Source organism: Eulemur rufifrons, chromosome 27 (assembly GCF_041146395.1).
Source record: "Eulemur rufifrons isolate Redbay chromosome 27, OSU_ERuf_1, whole genome shotgun sequence".
Lineage (NCBI taxonomy): Eukaryota > Metazoa > Chordata > Mammalia > Primates > Lemuridae > Eulemur > Eulemur rufifrons.
Genome location: NC_091009.1, coordinates 24,578,274 through 24,599,963, shown reverse-complemented (window position 1 = coordinate 24,599,963; position 21,690 = coordinate 24,578,274). Strand labels below are relative to the sequence as shown.

General features: G+C 41.5%; 1 protein-coding gene across 1 annotated transcript in view; it reads left to right on the top strand.

The window, feature by feature from the left end:
• The window catches only part of HHAT (hedgehog acyltransferase), a 247,495-nt gene that overhangs the window by 67,892 nt on the left and 157,913 nt on the right, over positions 1 to 21,690 (top strand). The window contains exon 7 of the mRNA XM_069459447.1: positions 1,784 to 1,955. Coding sequence (XP_069315548.1) covers positions 1,784 to 1,955 — 172 coding nt within the window. The remainder of the gene's footprint in view (positions 1 to 1,783; positions 1,956 to 21,690) is intronic.

The window sequence follows — 21,690 nt, the reverse complement described above, 5'->3', positions numbered from 1 at the left end:
CATTTTGCCTTTGAAATTGCTCTGTCCCCCAGGCCCTTGTGCTCTGGTATATGATGAGCGAGGCAGCCCTGGTGATTTCTGAATTGCCTTTGGGGTCATTCTTCCCCTGTCTGGGACAACAGGTCCTGACTTGCGTTTTGATGGCTGACTGGTCTCCTTGTCTGGTGGCCGTTTGGCCACAGCCTTGGTGTTCTCCCCCAGAACAAGCTTTCTCATTCTTGGCACTGTGGATAAGCTGAGCATTTTCTAAATCTTTAAGTCCCACTTCCCTTTTGATGAACAACTTTGTTTTTGAAGCACTTCTTTCTTCTGCCATTTTACTATCAACAGCCAAGCTGAGCCAAGCTACACCTTCAACACTCTGCTTAGAAATGGCTTCAGCTAAATATCCAATTTCTTCACTCAAAAGTTCTGCCTGCCACACAGCACAATTCAGCCAAGTTTCTTGCTGTTTTATAACAGAGAATCGCCTTTCCTTCAGATTCTAATGACAAGTTCCTCATTGGTGCCTAATAAATCAGCAGTTGCCAACCTTTTTGGCACCAGGGACCGATTTCATGGAAGACAATTTTTCCATGGAGTGGGGTGGGCGGTGCAGGTGGTATTGGGGGGTTGGGTTGTGGCGTGGAGCTCAGGTGGTGATGCGTGGCCCATTTCCTAACAGGCCACAGACCTGCAGCCCGGGGATTGAGGACGGCAGTAATAAATCGTAAGAAAGGCCTTTCTATTCACGACCACTTAGGTATTCCTTAAGAATATTGAGGCTTTCTCTACAGCTTTTCTTCCTGAGCCCTTGCCAAAATCACCCTTAAAGCTCCATTCATAGCAATCAATGTAGGCTTTTTCTAGCATGTGCCTCAAAGCTCGTCCAGACTCTACCCATCACCGAGTTCACATTTTTAGGTATTTGTCACGTTACAACAGCACTCCCACTTCTTGGTACCAATTTTCTGTCTTAGTCCATTTGGGCTGCTATAACAAAATACCATAAACTGGGTGGCTGATGAGGCAACAGAAAATTTCCCCTGCAGTTCTGGAGGCTTGGGAATTTCCAGACTAACGTGCTGGAAGGGAGTATCTGGTGAAGGCCCACAGATAATGGCACCTTCTCACTGTGTCCTCACGTGGTGGAAGGAACTAGCTGTCTCTCTGGGGCCTCCTTTATAAGGGCATTAGTCACAGTCCTGAGGGCTCTGCTCTCGTGACCTAATGACTTCCCATGTCTCACATGTGGTCACTCTTGTGTTGACACTGCCATGTTTCAAAAACAACTTAAGGTGGAGTGACCACCCACAGTTCATTTGAACCTTGCTGTCTGGCTCTATTCCTCGTTCTCCCTTTCTCTTGACAGTCCTGTGCCCTTTTTTACGGGGCTCTGATTTTACCAGCCCCAGATGTGAGTTGGTGGTGGATGAAGACGGGCAGGGAGGCACCTATAGCCCAAAGAGATCTCGGGGTCCCAAGGAGAAGAATATACCCAGTGCTGCCCTCGCACCTGGGCTTTTCCTAGGATGCTGCTGGGGTGGAGGGTACAGGACCTGTCTTTAGTTCTTGGCACTGGGCTCACTTGTGGATCCCACCCTATTCTTACTTTGGGACCGTTTTCAAGCTCAGATACGACTGTTTCACCCAAGAACATGGAGTGTTCCCAAGGCAAACCAAACCAACCCTCTGTTCGTCCATACAGCAGTTATGTTTGTGGGAAGTTTATTAAAAACATTGTCTAGGGGACTGTTTTGGAAATCCAGGCATAGTCTAATGACTTCTTTTGTTTCTACTTCAGATGCAACAGCAAGAGCTTGGCTCCCTGAAGGCCAGCCTGTGGGTCCTCGTCCTGGGGCTGGGCCGCATCCTCCTCTGGTGGTGGCTGGCGGAGCTGATGGCTCACCTCATGTACATGCACGCCATCTACAGCAGCATCCCCCTCCTCGGGGCTGTCTCCTGTTGGACCTTAGGTAACTGTGGGAATCACCAACAGTAGGACAAGCACCAAGAGTTAGAGTGGAGCTGGACTGGGGGTGGGCAGGGGTGTAGTTGCCTGGAGCAAATTCCTTTTTATTTTAACCTAACTTCCCCTGGTGGCTGAGAGTATGCATGTGGGAGGTGTTGGATGTGGTTGATGGAGAGCAGGGGCTGTGCTTGTGGTCTGGGAACCGAGGGGGGTCGCACCCCTCCCTGTGAGGAAGTCCTACTGACCTTAGCTGGGTCTGTATCTTCCCATCGTGGCCAGCGTTGCGTAGGGCGGGAGCCGCTGGGGGCAGCCGTTGAGTCCGTTCTGAGAGGTGATGACCCAAGCCTGAGTTGTTCCACCGTCTTCCTTGTTCTTCGTGTGTATTCGATAAAGGAAAGAACATGAGCGTTAGAGTCAGCCGCAGGTTTGAGTCCCAGCTTCACCTACCACTTGCCGGTAACCTTTGGCCGTTTACTAAAACTCGCTGAGCTTTAGCATCTTTATCTGTAAAACGAGGAGACTTAACTTTTGCAGAGTTGTTTTGAGGATTAAATGTAATGATGCAGTTCAAGGGTGTACCTTACAACATGTCTGGTAGATAGAATACGTGGTGTGTGTGTGTCTGTATTTCCCTCTGTGGGCCCCCTTTTCTTGCCTACCCTTTTCTTTCTGCCAGAGAGGCGGGATGGAAATCTTGTTTCCTCAGCAGGGCTGGTCTCCAGGATGGGGTTTGCCTGTGGAGACACGATTGTTCTGTGTTCCTCTGGCCAGACAGCAGGGATCTTTCCCCTTTCTGAACTAGATCTCCCCACTTCCTTGTTCTCTCTCCTGCGCTGGCCGGATTCTGCCCGTGTTTTGACCCACAGCCCGGGGCTCTAACGGCAACTGTGTGATCTCCTGGGCAGATGAAGCTGCTCCCTGCCGAGGGCAAGAGGACAAGCCTGGCTCCTTATCTGTTTGGTGATTTATAGATTTTTTTTTTTAATCTTGATTGTCCTTGGTCTCACATGCACTTAATCAGAATGTTCCAAGGAAAAAGCCTTTTAGGATTAAAAAAAAAAATGCTGAGCTGTTTTACTGATGGTCTCTCCTTTCCAAACAAATGTTTTTATAGTTGGGGGGTGACTAATATTGTAAGGGTTTAATGATACTATTAGACAAACAGAATAGGATTAAATGATAGTTTATCAGTTGGAGTGTTCTTAACTAGGAGTAATGGAAAACACAACTCAAAGTGGGGCTCGAACAATGAGGAAAAGTCAACCCCTGTAACAATTACACCTACAGTCAGCGCTTAACGTGGTAGATGTAGTGACTCAAAGATGGCACCAGTGATCCACTTGTGTGTGTACCACTTGGCTTAAGAACTAACTAGAATGCTAGATGCCCTTTGTTTGTACCTCCAATCCCATCACCTCTCTCACCCTCTCCAAAAGGGTAACCTGATTTCTGTATTTATTCTTTCCTTCTTTTTCATTGTAATTTTATCACAGTTAAATCCCTTACGTTGCATATTTTAAGACCTTCATATACATCGATTCATACTTAGTATGTTCTTCTATGGCTTTTTTTTGTGCTTAATATTATGTTTCTGAGAAACATCCATGTGGATACATGTGACTATTAAATGTACCACTTATTTTTGCTGTGATACAGCATACCGGTGCATCCATGCACAACAAGTTGTCCATTCTACATAGAGGAGGACTCTGGAGTTTTTCCAGGATTTTGCTATTCCTCATAATGCCATTTCTGCAAGTCTCTTGGCCCTTTCATGGGTAAGAGTTTCCCTGCAGTGCAGTAGTTTTCAAACTCTCTGGCATAAGACCCATGTAAGAAATGCATCTTGCATTACAGGATTGAGTGTGTGTGTGTGTTTGTGAACTCTCACAAAGCCATATTTTACCTTAAGCCACTTGCAGTATACACTGATATTTTATTTTCTGTTCTATACTATTTTATTTTAAAATGCTAGTTGGAAACCACTAAATTGAGTGAGCCACTATCTAGAGTTTGTAAAACACTGCTCTAGTATAGATACCTAGAAATAGGTATTGTGAGCAGTGTACATGTTAAGATTTATAAGATAATGCCAAATTATTAATATTTTTAAATTGGTTGAACTAATTTATACTCCTCTCGGCAGTGTATGAGAGGGTCTCCATTATCCTGGTGGGTGTATGTTATATCTCATGATTATAATTTGCATTTCCCTGATTCTAAGGAATTTGAGCATCTTTTCATACACTTAAACGACTTTGGTGTATCATTTATTCAATGAAATAACTGTTGATAACTTTTGCCCATTCTACTGGGATTTATATCTTTTACCCATGGATTCACAGGACTTATTTATTCTATGTTATCATCTTTTTTAGTTATAGGTGTTGTAAATATTAGTATTTTCTTTTGTTTTATAGTTTTAATGTTTTTTATGTGATCTCTTGATGAACAGACTTTATTTGAAAGTAGTTACATGGATAAATTTTTCTTTATGCTTCTTGCTTTTATGGGTCTTTTAAAAACAATTCTCTCCTACTCTAAGGTTATAAAGATACTCTCCTGTTTTTTTTTTTTCCTAAAGCTTTTAAAGTCTTTTTTATTGTGTACATTTGCATTATAGAAAGTGGTAAAATACAGATCACCCAAAATTTTAAAACAAAAGCCATCTATCCAGTGATCACTATTGATAAAATCTCTTACTTGTCCTTCATCTTTTTCCCCATAGTTTTTTATATAGACATTTATGATCTCCCCAAATGAGTTTGTTTTGTATATATATAAAAACTTTTATATGTACAAGTTTATAACCTGAGATTTATTTTAGACAATGATCTCTTCCCTTCCACATTACCAAATTTTCATTCTCCTTTGATGCCCAGACAATAATCAGATTTTACCAATTGACTCCAAATGTCTTTTAATACCTAGTTTGGCCAAGCAGGTATCCAATCCAGGACTACAGATTGTATCTAGTTGTTTTGTCCTTTAAGACTGTCTTGATTTAACGTCAGTCCTTTTTATGACACTGACTTGAAGGGACCAGGCCAGTTGTCATACTGAATGTTCTGTCATCTGGCTTCTCAAAATGTCATTTAGCTTATTCCTTTACACCCTCTGTTTCTTGTAAACTAAAAGTTGTATCAAAAAGCTGCATGGATTAAAGTTAATTATTTTTAGTTATAATACCTTGTAGGTGATATTATATACTTAAACTTTTCCCCAATTCTTATGAAAAATTTTAATGATCTAGAAAGTTTGAAAGAATTCTATAATAAATACTATATCTACTATGTAGATCCAACAATTGTTAACTTTTTGCTTAAAAATAATGTTCTACCTATTATACAATTAGATATCACACATAAAAAATAATTCTCTAATACCATCTAACATCTAGTCTACCTTCACATTTTCCTAGTTGTCTCCAAAATATATTTCTAAGCTATTTTCTCAACCCAGAACCAGCTGAATGTATCATTTGATTTCATTTCTATTAATCTACTTCAATCTAGACTAGTTCAACTACTATTATAAGTGATACTGACTTTTTGGAAGAGTCCAGAGACCTTATAGAATGTTCTACACACTGGATTTATTTGATTTTTTTTTCATTGCATTATTCTTAAATTGATTCTTCTATCCCTTCTATTCTCTGTAAACTGAAAGATCTGGATCCTCTAGGAGATTGACTTAATAAAACTTATTTTTTGGGGGGCAAAATCACTTCCTACAGGATACTGTATACTTCGTATTGTATCCATGAGATGAATATAATGTCAGGTGGTTTCCAGTATTGCCATGACTAAGTTTAATTACTTGTACATGGTGGTGGCTGCCAGATCTCTTTCTTGTAAAGGTACATTTCTCCTTTCTCAATTAGCAAGTAACATGTTGGGTATTAATTCAGGGCTATATGAATCCTCTGTTCCCCAGTAACCTGGAATAGTGTTAGTGAATAGTTTTAAGGTCCTTGGATGAACCTTGCCTGAATTGTTTTTTTCACTAGGAGTTGGAAATGCTGATTTTCTAAATCTGTCATTAGGTCTGCATGGGATAGCTGGAGTTTTTTTTGTAAAGAAGACCTTTCCATCATAAACTGGGGTTAAATATAGTTTCTCCTAAAAAGACAGGGCAAGTGTGTAATAGTTTCTCTTTCTATATTATTTTATAGAGTAAAAAGTTCAGTGAAATACTCCCCTTCAATGGTAGTGTTAAATAATTTTGTTTTATGATGAAATACAGTGATTTTTCTTTTTAATGGTAAAATGTTCCCAAATTTGGTCATGCTGGCTTCTGTGTTCTCTTGGCATGCCTTTGTTTGCCTCTGAGCATTTCCTTGCTTTCTAGAATAAAAGATGTCCCGGCACTCACCTTATATTTTCCCTGGCCCTGTATTGGAATCAACCAAATTGTCAAATGAGCCTTGGTTCGTTTTAGTGGGGGAATTATATTTAGGAGCCAAGGTCTGGGTGTGATCATTGCTACCGGGGTGTTCATGCTTGGAGGCCTGAAGATTTTCAGTGCACAGATGTAGGAAATGTATTTTTATAAAACCTGAGTTTTATAAAACATGAATTCATATTGATATTTTAAATTCAAATTTAACCTTACTGTTTTTTTCTGTAGAAACTTTGACTTTATATTTGTGCATTCCTTCTTTATTAATGAAAATCTTAGTTCCTGATTACACGAATACCTTATTTGTTCTGACATACAAAAATAGTTTCAAAATTACATTCAATAATTATGGCTAAAAATAAAAACTGACATTTAAGAAATTATGTCTGTTCTTTTTATTCTTATAATAGATATATACTGAGTGAATATGCTGTGTTCAAAAGCCAGGTGAAGTGATTCTTTTTAGTGTGTGTTCATATTACTGATTTGCTATTTGGGTTAAATTAATTGGTTAATCTTCTAATTTTGAATTTGCTTTTTATCTTTTTGATTTATCAATTATTTTTTAAGTTCTTTCTGGTATTTTTTCATATCTGCAAGGTCTTTCCTTGTAGCTTTTCTTTCCTGCACATATATATATATATATATTTTTTTTTTTTCTTTTTCCTCAGTCTTTACCTCAGGACTCAGAAGCACTGCACATATATTTTCAAATTTGTTTCCTATGTTTTCAAACATGAAAAACATTTATATTATATTCTATAGCTGGTAATTGTACATCTGCAATCTTTGTTGGCCTGATTCTCCATTTTACTTCTGCCCATTTGCACTCGTGTTTTTGGATGTTTAACTGTGAGCTCATTTTAATTGCTGTTTTGTCGTTGGGAATTCTCTGGTGTCTGTGTTTGGAATATGTTCATCCAGAGAAGATTTATGCTTATTTCTGCCAGGTGTCTGTAGTTGTTACCAACGTGGTGCCACTTTAAATTTCTGGCTTGGGTTTTCGGGGGGACACACAGGTAATGGGAATTTTGGCCTTTGGAAATCTGGATTTATGTGTGATCTTACTCTGACCTCCTGCATGGGCTCTGAGCATTGCCACCTGTCTTCACATGTGGCTCATGGACAGCCAAGCTCTAGGTACCTGTGGCCTGGCAGGTGCTACCAGGGCAAAGATAAGCACCACTGTTCACCCATTTTTCTGCTTGTGTTTTGTATTATTTCTGGCCTCCAAGGATTTCCTTTATTTTCCAAATAGTTCATATATGTATTTAAAAAGATGATTTTAAATATTTTATCTAGCATTTCTTAGGTGTTCTCCATTGGGAATGATTCTCTGGATGGGCAATTTGTTATATTGCCAGAAATGGAAGTTCCACTGTGCCTCTTTTTAAGAGGGAGGAACTCTCCCAAATGCACCCCCAGCAGTGTCTCCTGATATCTCATGGCCCTAACTGGGTCCTACGCCCACAGCACAATCAGCCCATGATTAGTTAAAAGCAGGAATTTCTCCCAGGTCACTATGGGGAAGAGGCTGGACACTTGAACCAAACTGAATTTCCAATAGCAAGGTTTGGTGGGGAGAGTTGTTGGGGGGCAACCAGGAATGCCTACTTCTGAATACAAAATAGCAGTATAGTCTCTTGAAAGTTTTAAAAATTAGTATAAGAGGCAGCCAGGAAAATATGATGATTTAATTTTTTGTAATTGTTTCATGTCACTCTTAAAACCATTAATTTGAGGTTCATAATTTGTAGGGTTACCACGTATTCCATTTTGCAGCCCTATTTTATACCTGTTGCCTTGGCATAATTATTAACAGTTCCTTTCATTCTCCAAACTGTCATGATTTAAATGATACAGTCACCTTCCTGATAACCTTTTCTTTGCCAACCCATATTTTTGCTCTATTCTTATTCAAATCCTGCCTCAAAACAGCAACCTTCTCATATTAACCCCTTCCAAACTTGAAAATGCCTTTATCTTGAATTCTCTTAACATGTGAGCTGCGTGTTGTCATATTCATTTCTCCATTCAGTAGACATTTATTGTCACGCTCTGGATTTGGCCCTAGAGATATAAAGATGAATGAGATACAGTCCTTCTTCTTAAGCTTGTTCTAGAGAAGCCATCTATGAAGACTTCTGGTTTTCTTCATGTGTAGTTATTAATATATAGGTGTGAGGGTAGATGTCCATATAGATCTGGTGAACAGAGGACACAAAAGGGGAAGAAGTTACTCCTTATCTCTACTGTCCCCAACCCCTGGGCCACAGAGCTCTGCCACCACCTGCCCCTGGTCTATGGAAAAATTGTCTCCCATGAGACTTAGGAAGGGCCGGGGCACACAGCAGGTGAGCCGGTGAAGCTTTATCTGTATTTATAGCCACTCCCCTCCCCACCCTTGCATCTAGAGATGATTTAAAATATGTGGAAGGTTGTCTGAGGTTATGTGCAAATACTATACCATTTTATGTAAAGGACTTGGGCATTCATGGATTTTGGTACTGGGGTAGGGATGTCTTGGAACCAAGCCCCCATGGATTCATGGGGGATGACTGTACCATAGTCAGAAACATGAAACTGGAGCTCAGGAGAGGGAATGGCAGTAGAGACAGACATTTGGGAGCCATCGCACCTATGTGATAATTGAGGCCATGGGAGTGACAGGATCTCCTAGAAAAATGTGTAGAATGAGGATAAAGGAGGGCCAGGTACAGAACTTCAGGGAATGCCAAAATTTAAGAGGTAGGAGAAGAGGAGCTGGTAATGAATGAGAGGGAATATTGATACACAAAGGAGGAAACGTGGTTTTGTGAAGGTTTCAAGAGGAAAAAACTCTCAATTTATTGGAAGTTGAAGAGAGACTGAATGAGAGGGCATTGAAGAGTCTTTCACGTTGGTGAATGGGAAGTCATGGCTGACTTTGGTCATGGTTCACATTGTTAATTTTGGGGGATGGTAAGCCAGTGTTGTAGAATAAATCAAAGGTGAAAAAATACAGGCAAAAGCTAACCTGCTGCTGTAACTGTGTTAAATGATGCCTGGTGTGTTCTGTTTCCCTGCCAAGGCGTCTCAGATGGCCTTGCTGTGGCACAGCCCGGTGGGTCCCGACTACGTCTTTTTCCTTCAGGTGGTCCTGCCGCCCCCAGGCCATTCCTCAGGGTTTCTGTACCCCAGGCTGCTGTGGGGTGCAGTACATCACAGTAAATACCCCCTTTCTTTCCAGTACACAGCCTCACCCCAGCTGTAGGGTCTTGGGGCTGATCTCTCTTGGGATGTTCAGAAAGATAAAATAAGCATGAGAAGGTAATAAAGTTTGCAAAGACCATATGGGCATTGGGTCCTGGCTGCTGTTCCTGATTTCCTTTTGAAATCATAAAGATATACTTTTTTTTTTTTTTTTTTTTTTTTGCTTCTGTCACTTTTATTCTCTTGATGTAGGGCTTTCTCTTCTCCTGTGATGGCCTTTTTTCCCATCTTAAAGTTGCAGCTGGGTGTCGGGCAGCAGCCTAGACAGAAAAGATACCTCTGTCTTGCATGCTAGAAGACACGCAACTGATCTTCTCCAGGGATCTCAGGACTGGGTAACATTCTGCCCTGTCCAGAAATGATCCCCTCTGAACACTCCCCAGCACAGTGAGCTGCTTTAGAGAAGCATCTGTCACCTCTGGTGTCTTTCTCCCTCAGTGCTCACCGCACAGGTGCTTAATGATACTTCACGTGGAGGTTCCGGTGAAGTAAAAGTTCACAGGGAGTCTGTCTAGCAAACGACATTAGACTGGTGTTCCTGTGAGTAGCCAGATACCCAAACGAGTGATTGATCCAAGATTTTGCATAAGGCAGCAAAGAGAGGAAATCATATACTTGCCTTGCATTATTCAAAAAAGTGATCACTACAAACTTAAGAGGAATAGGGAATGTAATGAGGTTGTTTATGGTGGGATTCATTGGATGTGGTTAATCAAATGGTGGAAGATACTCACACACTCTGCAGAAGGTATTAAACCCTCTCCTGGTGGAGACAGGAAAAGCAGTGGTGGCTGGTTGTCTGTCAGGGCTCAATTGCTACTCACTGTAAATGAGAGGACATTGGGAGCTCCATGGCAACGGGGTGACATTTGTTTTTCTTTCATTCTCTTTAATCCTCTCCTGGAGATGTCAAAATTTTCTTCCCATTTATTTTTTATCTCTTTTCAGAGCGATGTTGATTATTATTATTTTTAACCTTCTACTTCAATCTGCAGTTAGGCTTAGAGCTGCTATAATGAGCCTCTCAGGTGGAGACCAGGCTCCAGGAAGAGTCGTTCCCTGAGTGCCAGGTGAACAGGGCTTTTGGCTGTGGATGTCGCCCATGCCAGGGTTGTTCCAGCCCTACGTGGGGTTACCTCTGCCCCCTCTGGGCCTGTGCATTCGACATATCTTGCTGGAAGGGTAGAACTTTAGAGCACACTAACGTTTAGGAGACAGGTAGAAAAAGAGGGGAGTCAGTAATGAGTGAGAAGGAATAATTGCAAGTGATTGGGAAACAAATGGTTTTGTGAAGGTTTCAAGAAAAAAGAAGTGCTCAATTCATCAGAAGTTGAAGAGAGGCTAAGTGAGAGGGGACCGAAGAGAGTCTGTTTTGCTTCGGCAAAGGGGTGTCATGGTTGACTGGTCGCAGTTGACATTGTCCATTTTGGGGGAATAGAGGCCAAGATTGAAGAATAATCAGAAATGAGAAAATAGAGGTAGTTTTGGGGGAGCTTTATTATGTCAGCTTTTAGCAATTAAAAGCAATCAAACTGGTGAGGAAAGGGATCGTAATTATAGCTTTCTGAAGGCCAGTGGGAAGTTGAATTTTGTTACTATGCAGGAATATTCAGGAAGAGGATGCTGACCAGCTCCTCTCCACATCTGCTGAGGTCAAACAAGATTTAAATTAAAACAAGAAGACCTTATTAGATATAGTCCTCAAGGGGGGTGTGCCACAGACTTCAGGAAGATACACAACTATCTCTTACACAGTGGAAAACACAACATGCACATCTCCTTGCCTAGAGAGGAACAATTCATAAGTAACTACCAATTCCAGGCTCTCTGGGGGTGTCTGTGTCTCTGTGAGTTATGTCACAATGTTAATATTCTGTAACTGTGCGCTCAGTTGTAGAGTTGGCCACCACCAACACATTTTATATTAAATATTAGAGGAAAGGGATGGGAACGAAGGAGAGTATTAGTTAAGATTTATATATAAATGCTTATACAGCAAATGAGAAAATATGGGTAAATGCTTTAGAACTAATTTTCTTTTTTGCCATTTTTTTAAATTAAAATTTTTATTGATATATAATGCACATGTTTTCGGGGTACATGTAATAATTTTATATATTCATATAATCAAATCAGGTTTGGGATATCCATTACCTTAAGTATTTATGCTAGGAACATTCAAATTACTCTCTTCTAGTTATCTTGAAATGTACAATTAATGTTAACTACAGTCACCCTACTGATCTATTAAACAAAGGTCTTATTTCTTCTATTTAAGTGTACATTTATACATATTAATCAACCTCTCTTTATCCCCTCTCCTCCCTGTCTGTCTTCTGGTAACCACCAATCTACTCTTTATCTTCACCATAAGATCCACTTTTTTTTTTTTAGCTCCCACATAAGTGAGAACATGCAACATTTGTCTCTCTGTGCTTGGTTTATTTCCCAACATAATGACCTCTAGTTCCATCCGTGTTGCTACAAATGATGAGATTTCTTTCTTTGTAATGGCTGAATACAATGTGGTATACATACATGGTGTGTGTATACCACATTTTCTTCATCCGTTCCTCCATCCTCCATTATCCATTCTTCCATTGACGGACACAGATTGAGTCAGTATTTTCCCTATTGTGAATAGTGTTACCATAAACTTGGAATATGGATATCTCTTTGATACATTTCCTTTCTTTTGGATACATATCCAGTAGTAGGATTGCTGGATCATATGGTAGTTCTATTTTCAGTTTTGTTGAGGAACCTCCATACTGTTCTCTGTAGTGGTTACACTAATTTACATTCCCACCAACATTATACGAGGGTTTCCCTTTCTCCACATCCTTGCCAGCATCTGTTATTCCCTTTTTCATAAAAGCCATTCTAGTTGGGTGAGATGATACCTCATTTTGGTTTTGATTTGTATTTCTCTGAAATTGAGCATTTTTTCATATACTTGTTGGCCATTTGTGTGTTGTCTTTTGAGGAAATGTCTGTTCAGATCTTTTGCCCATTCAAAAAATTGGATTATTTAATTTTTTTTTGCTATTGAGTTTGAGCTCCTTATATATTCTGGTTATTAATCCCTTGGCAGTTGGATAGTTTGCAAATATTGTCTCCTGTCTTGTGTGTTGTCTCTTTGTTGATTGTTTCCTTTGCTGTGGAGAAGCTTTTTAGTTTGATGCCATCCGTTTATCTATTTTTGCTTTTGTTACTTGTGCTTTTGAGGGCTTACACAAAAAATCTTTACCCAGACCAATGTTTTGGAGCATTTCCCCAACATTTTCTTTTAGCAGTTTCATAGTTTCAGGTCTTAGATTTAAGCATTTAATCCATTTTGCGTTGATTTTTACATATGGTGAGAGACAAAGGTCTAATTTCATTCTTCTGCATATGATTATCTAGTTTCCCCAGCACCATTTATCAAAGAGAGTGCGCTTTCCCTGTTGGTACGTTCTTGGCATCGTTGTTGAAAATGAGTTGGCTGTAAATGTGTAGATTTACATATGAGTTCTCTGTTCTGTTGGTCTGTGTGTCTGCTTTTATGCCAATACCATGTTAATCTGGTGGCTATAACTTTGTAGTGTATTTTGAAGTGAAGTAGTGTGATACCTCCAGCTTTGTCCTTTTTGCTCAGGATTGCTTTGGCTATTTGGAGTCTTTTCTGGTTCCATATAAATTTTAGGGTTGTCTGTTTCCATGGAGAATGTCATATTTTGATACATAGCAAGCTAATTTCTATGCCTGATCTGGGGTTTGATTTTTCCCTTCAATTTCCCATCCTTCCGTGTTCCTTTTGCTTTCAGTCAGTACTTTTGCTATTTGGGGTTCTTACCTCAGTGGTGTGATCTAAATTTCTATTTCTGAGAGGACCAAGCCTTGCAAGGCCTATGTATGTTTGGCTGCTGTTGTCTTCCTCTAACTAACCATCGACACTGTAATACTAGGAGACACCCAACAACATCCCCTAAGTTCCGTTTGTACTCCTAGAATCCTCAGAATTCATTCCCACACATATTGGGTATATTTTTGTTAACGTGCAATAACAGAACCTTCCAGTTCTTTTGGAGTAAAGCCTTGTAATAGGCCCCTTGGGGGCACATTGGGGTCCATTTCTAGACAGTAGTGAGCAGGAAGGATGAAGAGAATTGCCTTTTCTTACAAAGTAATTCCTTCAAGCGACCTCATTACATGGATCTTGAGGCAAGGCCAGGTCAGCCTTACTACACAGGGACAGAGGGGCTGCTTCTGATGGCAAAGGGGTGTTCCCTGAGGCTTGGGGACTGAGGCTTTTCTGAACCATAATAAATCCCCATTTTATTTTTTAGAAGTTCTACTCTCTGTAGATTGGTACCCACATCTATAGATGTCTTGCAAGGGTGAGAATTCAGCTGACAGTGTAATTTAATAAGCCTAAGGATCAAACTTTTGGGGTTCTTTTTCTTTTTTCTTGCTTACTGAGCCTTACGACTGCAAGAGAGAAGAGATTGTTTTAGCAGAGTCATAAAAGGTCCCTGGGTTTCAGTTCATGAGCTGAGAATTTAACAATTTAAGCCTGTCATTTTCTTCTTCTTCTCATTCTTTAACCTCTCCCTGGCAGTTGGAAGCAAACAGCCTACAGCATATTTCTTGACATGAAAGACTTCATGCCCTTAGTAGCCGCAGGCTGGTTGCCCAGGGAGGATAGCTTGCAGCTGTTTGGGGGAGTTCTCTTGCGATTAACCTCTGTGGAAAGAAAGGGATGGAAGGAAGACAGAGGGAGAGGTGAACTGTGATGCCATCTTCACGGGAGCTTCAGTTGATCCTGTGGGAGGTTCTTTGGGTGGGATGATCCTTCAGGGCTGGCCCAAGGAGAGGGAGGAGGGATAAGCCATTGTACCCCCGGTCAGTCAGTCATGGGCTGCAGGCTGCCTCAGAAAGGTATGTGACCTTGGACCAGGCAGCTTTCCTGAGCAGAAGCAAACCCCAGAGGAGCCTAACAGCTGGGGGGTTTCTACTGGTCACATCCCATCGGCTGGGACAATGAGCCCTGCATTCCTGAAGGGAGATCTGGGCAGCGTATCATAGTGTTTGGAACAGTGTTCTGTGGAATTGTCCCCTTGGTCACCCAGAGTCTTGTTTGGAGTGGCTGCTGCTTTCCGGGTGACCCCAGGCAATGATTTGATTGACAGTTTAACCATTACATACCTTCCAGAGTCTCACTCTTTGTTAGTAGCCGGATTTTCATTCCTTAACTTCTAAAGAATCCAGATAACCAAATTTAGATTCCCTAGGTTTTCCAGAGTGTGTGATGCGTGCGGGTGCCTGATAGCGGTTTCTGAACCAGTTTCTTCCTTGAATGTAGCAGAAACCAACGCTGGATGATTTATGCAGACAATCGAATGCGTTAAAAGTTAATTTCATAATGATATATCTTGGTAAAGGTTTGGGGCTATTTTCGTCCATTGTACTGGATACTCGGAGCCTTTTTCAAAAATGAAACTACTTTAATTCTGTATAATATTTTCGAATATTTTGCTCATAATTCCCTCTTTTTTTTTTCTGCTTGAGTTCTCTTTCTGATGCCTTCAGTCATTGGACTTCTTGGACGGGTCCTCTAATTTTCTAACACTTTGTCTCCCATTTTCCTTCTTTTTGGGGCCTTTTGCTGTTTTCAGGGCTATTTTTGCAGCTTTTTCTTCCAAACTGCCTATTAATATATTTTAAACATATTAACTTTCCTAGTTTTAATTTTCAAGAGCTCTCTTATCCTCCGAATGTTGGTCTTTTATAGCCTCCATTGTCACGGATCACAGTGTCTTCTCTCATTTCCGGCCTTCTGGAGGGAGGGTTCCTTCTCTTCAGATCACTCCTTTCTCCAGTTTCTTCTTTCCTCCTGGGGTTCATGTCTCTGTCTTTCAGATATTCAATGACTGGTAAGCCTTGGCCATTTGTTTCTGAGAGTCAGGCTGTTACTGGTAGGAGCAGAGTTCTTTTTGTTGACTGAGGTGCCCCAGGGAGGCTGCACTCCCCCTTTGTAGCTGTGGTCTCAAAATGGCTTCTTCACCTTTCTGCATCATAAATGTGTTCCTGGAAGGGAAAAATAGGAAGACAAAAAGGCTGTGTTTCAAATTCTTTTTCTTTCATTGGACCAACAGTTTTCTCAGAAGCCTGTAGGTACTTGTACATTCTCACTGGCAAAATCGGGGTCACGGCCACTCCTAGGTGCAGAGACTTCTGGGAAGGCAGAGTATTTTTAAGTGGGTACATTGTTCCCTGAGCAAAATCAAGATTCCGTTAGGAAGAAAGGGCAGGTGGATATTGGGTAGGCAAATGGCAGTGTCAGCCGCAACAAGGACAGTATCTGGCACATAAATATCTATTGAGTGGATGAGTAAAGAATGAGACTGATTCACAGAGCACAGATAACCATCTGCTAAGAAACAGAAACATTTAAAAATAGATACGTGGGGTTAATTGTGAGACACCACTGTGAGAAATTTAAAATTCTTAGTGTTTTTGCAACTAAGAACATAAATTAGAGTAGATGCTGTTGGAAAATGCCACAGACTGAAGAAAAATAAAGCAAGGGGCTAGCTTTGTCCCTTAGAAGTCACTTCCCTTAGTCAAGTAATCTGGCATTGCTAGGACAGGCATTTCTATTTAGAAGGCTGTACATCTCCTCCCACTTCCCCTGCCTTTCTCTGTCTTCCTGATTCTCCTTTCCTGCTCCCTGCTTGGGGTGCTCTTGAACCTCCCTTTTGCTGTAGGACGGTGAAGGCTTTGAGTCTGGAGAAGCTGCAGTTAGGTGCAGGCTGAGCAGGGAACCATGAGACGTGCAGGAGGGGCCTGGCCCGTGGGAGGTGTCCCTGTCAGGTGGGCAATGCGTGGTGCTTGGCTGTCTCCCCAGCCTGTCTGAACTGAGCTCTGCTAACAGACAACCAGGGCCTCGCGGGAGCCTTGCAGAGCTTTCTGGAACTCATCGTGCCCGAATGTTGAGGCTATGAAGCTACCACTTAAAAATGTGTGTTTTCAGATGGGACAAACCTTTCTCCTTGCAAGATAAATTGGGTTTAGTCTTTTCAAATACTTCGCCCTGTTTATGGGAAGAATTTAATATTAATAAAGACTTGAATCATTGTGTGCTAGGAACATGGGCCAATTAGGACTTTGGGGTTCTTGGGTATAGAACTTGTTCTGAACGGGTGTGACCTTGTGGGAAAGCAGCATGTTTCTGTAGTAGCGTGATGGCTTTCCACTGTGCTTAGGCTAAAGCCAGACCGATCCTCCTTAACAGCTCTGTGATGGGTCTCATCCCTCCCTTCCCTCTACGCTCCAGCACACCGGACTCCTCGCTCATCTTCAGATGTGGCAAGCACAGGGCGTTCGTTAGCTGCTCCTTCAGGTTAGAATGCACTTCTTCTTCACCATGGTGTGACTTTCTCTTGTCATTCCATCTCTGCTAAATGTCATTTCCTCAAAGAAGCTTTCCCTGGTGACTCACACGGAAATAGCCAACCAGTTTTTTATATCACCCTGTCTTATTCTCTGCGCGGGGCTCGCCACTGTCTGCAATTCTCCTGGTTGTCTGCCTCCCGCCACCGTGTGCCATGGACGTAGGAATGGCCTTGTCCACCATTGTGTCCCCAGTGCTGTGGCAGTAGATAGCTAATGATTGACACTCTGAGAATATTTGCTGAATGTATGAAAAGTGCTGTCGGTCAGGCAGAGCCTCTTCTTGTTTGCTGTTAAGAGCAGGTGTCCTCCATGGGCTCGGGGGGGGGGGGGGGGGGTCTGAAGATCTGAGTTTTATTCTTAACCCTGTATTTGGTAATTCTATGACCTGGGAAAAACACTGAATCACAGTGTCCTTATCTGTAAGATAAGAATCAGTGCTTACCCAAAGAACTCTATATGGTGGTTGAGAAGAATAACTGTGATTGTAGATGTACAAGATCTGTTGCCTGGGCTGGAGTGCTGTGGCGTCAGCCTAGCGCACAGCAACCTCACACTCCTGGGCTCAAGCGATTCTCCTGCCTCAGCCTCCCGAGTAGCTTGGACTACAGGCATGTGCCACTATGCTCGGCTAATTTTTTTTCTATATATATTTTTAGTTGGCCAGATAATTTCTTTTTATTTTTAGTAGAGACGGGGTCTCGCTCTTGTTCAGGCTGATCTCGAACTCCTGACCTCAAGCGATCCACCTGCCTTGGCCTCCCAGAGTGCTAGGATTACAGGCGTGAGCCACCGCGCCCGGCCTAGTTGGAGAATCTTGAATGTAATAATTGATACTCTATGTGTGCGTGTGTGTGTGTGTGTGTGTGTATGTCTGTCTGAGTCTGTGTAAGGGGGTGGTTATCGGTAGTTCAGGGTAGACATACTAGAAAGGGCCAGGAGGTGGCAGTAAAAGATAGCAGTCATTTGAGCAATTCAAATTAGACAAAATTTTATTAGTCCAATATTGAGCCTCTCCTGGGCAATTTACAAAGTACTGAAGTGAGGGGAGGGGAGGGAGGGGCCGAGAGAGGGAGTCTACCAAAGTAGCCATTCTCACCCCAGCTTCCGTGATGTCCCAGAGTCTTTTTACTTTAAGCTCTTTTCATTAAATTCTCCCATGAAATGAAAAAACAATTCTCCATTTACTCTAGTTTTCTGATTTTATGTAGAACGTGTTTTTATGTAGCCTCTTAGGTCAGATTGTCACTGGATTTTGGCAGTGAGGGTCTCCTTGCCCCTTAATTTCTAGGTAAGATGGGCCTGACACTCGGTTCCCTGGCCTGAGCAGAGCCCAGTGTTCTCCTAGGATGTCCAATTCTGGGTCACTTCTGCCTCTTGTCTCTCGTCTCTTGCTTCTATAGAATTAGTTCTGTTTAGAGATCGTGTTGCCGTCTCTACTGTGCATCACTCTGAGTATCACAAGGCATCTGGCTATTTTTCTCAATTTGTGTACACACACCATTCACGGTACACACACATACAACCACACACAAAAATCGGTTCAGAGGAGACATTTGTGTTAGAGGACTTTAATAAAGGTTTTGGAGACAGTTACACCCACAACTTAAAGATTGACCAACCCCCCACCCCCTCCAATCTGAAACTCAGACTCTGGCTTCTGGCCATGCTCCTGTCTTCTCTGTCCACTCCCTTTTTGGCCTTTCTCCCCTTAGGAGCAAAACCCATCGCCCATTTCTTTCTTGCTTTTTTTTCTTTTTTTCAGGCTGATCTTTCTAAAACACACACAAAAAATCATATCACTTACCTGATTTCTCATGTCTTTCACTGTAAAGTTGTGCTTCTTAGCTGACTTGCGTGACCCTTTCTGATCATGCCTTTCCCATCACTGATGTTGTATCGCCATTGCTGCACATGCTGCCCCCCAGCTGTCCTGGGCTGTTCCGTGTCTTTGTGCCTTGTTCATGCTGTTGCTTAAGGTTTCCTTTATCTAGCTAACTCCTCCTTCAAAACCTCACTTCTGGGCTACCTCTCCTGAGCCCTCAGGTTTAGATGACGCCTCCCTCTGCCCTCTGCACTACTATAATGAGCTACTTTTGATTAGGAGACAGAAATTCAGTGTTCTAGACCTGAAGCGTCACCAGTTTTGTGACACTGGGCATATTAAGGAAGGCTAGATGGGCTGAATGATTGGGATGAGTTTCCTCAAATCCTAACTGTGATCAATGAAAAAGTAATGATCAATGAAAAGTCATTTAATTCAAATCAGTTCAACAAAGTTTTGTTAAGTCTCCATAAAGTTCTACTCATCTACTCTCCAAGACTTTATTAGGCACATGTTGGGTGCCAGATACCGTGTGGGGGCTGTGGATACAGAGATAAACTGGGGATGTCTGGGGGAGGTTGCATCTACAGTTCTGTGATTTAGGAGAAACACTGGTGTTAGTGATACACATTGGGGACTCAGTAGTGAGAATATTGCCATTAAAGCTATTGGTGGGCACAGTGGCTCACGCCTGTAAGCCTAGCACTTTGGGAGACCATGGTGAGAGAATCCCTTGAGCCCAGGAGTATGAGGTTGCAGTGAGCTATGATGATGCCACTACACTGTAGCCTGTAGCCTGGGCAACAGAGTGAGATCCTATTTCCAAAAAAAGAAAAAAGCTATTGGCGAGGATGATGCCAGCTGGGAAAACGTGGAAGATCCACATAGATCTCTGGGGCCTTGGACACATCCTGCTTTTCTAAACGTTTCTTCTGTGAAGAGATGTTCAGAATATAACTTCCCTATTCTGAAGGATCTTTAAAAATGTCATCTTTTATAATTGGTACATTTTTAATCATTTTCACATACCCTAAGGACTATGACAAGAGCAGGGGGAATATTTTATAGTGAATCTATGGATTAAATAAATGCAAAGATAAAATGTATACACGGCCTGGTTACTTGACTTTTTTCCCCTGCGATGCTAGCTGATCTGAACATTACCTGAGGGTTTACTCTTGGGGGGGGGGCTTTGATAACTGGCAATGACTTTCATTTTTTTCTCTTATGCTACCCCTTATGTTATGGAATAGAGTGGTGTTAAGTTCTGCTGAAAGTTGTTTGTGGCTCTATTTGTGAAGGTATTTGTTTCAGCACAATTCTGCGGAGAGGCTCGGGGCTTGGTTTCTCTAACAGAGCATTAGATTGGGTCTGGGGGACCACTGATCTTCCCTCTCAAGCGAGCAGAGCATTGGCTCTCCACACTTCAGTTGTGCTTGTCAAAATTATAACAGCCTCTACCCAATACAATTAAAGGTCAATCCTGTGGCACAAGATTTTCCTTTGAAATTCCCTGCATGTTCTCTTTTTGGATAACTCAGTGGTGAATGTCAGAATGAATTTGGAACATTATCTTTGAAATTCTGCCATGTAACAAACAGATTGAGCAAGAGAGGTGACTTTTTTCTTTGCTCTACATGAAAATCAGAAAATATAAGTGAACAACAAAAAGATAATCTCATCTTTCCCAAGAAAACTGCTATTTACACTTGGATATGTCTCTTTGAAAGTGGGGAAAAGGGAGCAGGGTGTGGATCCTTTTAACTCAGATGTCTCAAGCTTGACGGATCATAATTTTCCAGTGCTTGTTTTATATGTAGATTTTGGGGCTTTGGCTCAGACCTACTGAATCAGAATCTCTCAAGGAGAGGCTAGGAATCTCTATGATTAACAGCATCCCAGATGGTTCTTGGGACCAGATACGTTTCAGAAACATTGTCATAATTCTGAAGATCGTGGCAAGGCATCTTCCTAGGAAGACATTGTTCATAGGCTGCTAATTCCCAACAATCCAAGGACTGGAATACAAGCTAGTTCATTATTCTGCCCCTTGGCATTCTCTGCTTTCTTCTTCCTATAATTTACCTCTCCATTTTACCATTTTTCATACTTTCTATGCACAAAGGGTGAGCAAGGAGGTGGAATTTTGCTGAGACAGGTCCATTTTGCTCATCATCCCCTGCACATGCATTCAGTTGGTGGGTGAGGAAGAAGTTGCACATGCTGGCTAAAATTCAGGGTTCAGATGGGGGCTCTTACTGCCTCCCCTTTTAGAAAACTATATTTTCTAAAATTAAAAGCATAAATACAGAATTAACTCCTATGTATTCGTCACCCAGGTTCAATTCTTATCAAATCATGACCACTTTTCTTTCATCTGTATTCTCCCGCATATTGTTTTAAAGCAAATATCAGACATCTTACCATTATCCATAAGTATTTCAGTCATCTCTCTAAAAGATAAGAACTCTCATTTTCTTTTGAACTCCAGAATCTTATAAGAAGACAAAATGTGGCCGACTAGAACTCTACCACAACTTGATAGAGCCTCGGATTAAGGGATGCAAAGACAGTGACTTACGGTTTTTCCTTAAAAGAACTCAAAAAGATCATATTTCTTGCATTCATTATTGATAGGTATTTCTCCTTGGTAAATCCAGGTCTATGAGTTTATGGGGAGGAAAGAGAACTTTGGCAAGGGATTTGAGAGTGAGTGAGGAGGCGAAAAGGTGAAAACGATTGAAAGTAAGTTCTTACCTGGTAAAGATATAATAAAGCTTCATGGAATGTACATTAGAGTCCATTTTGAATGCCTTAACTGTTCACT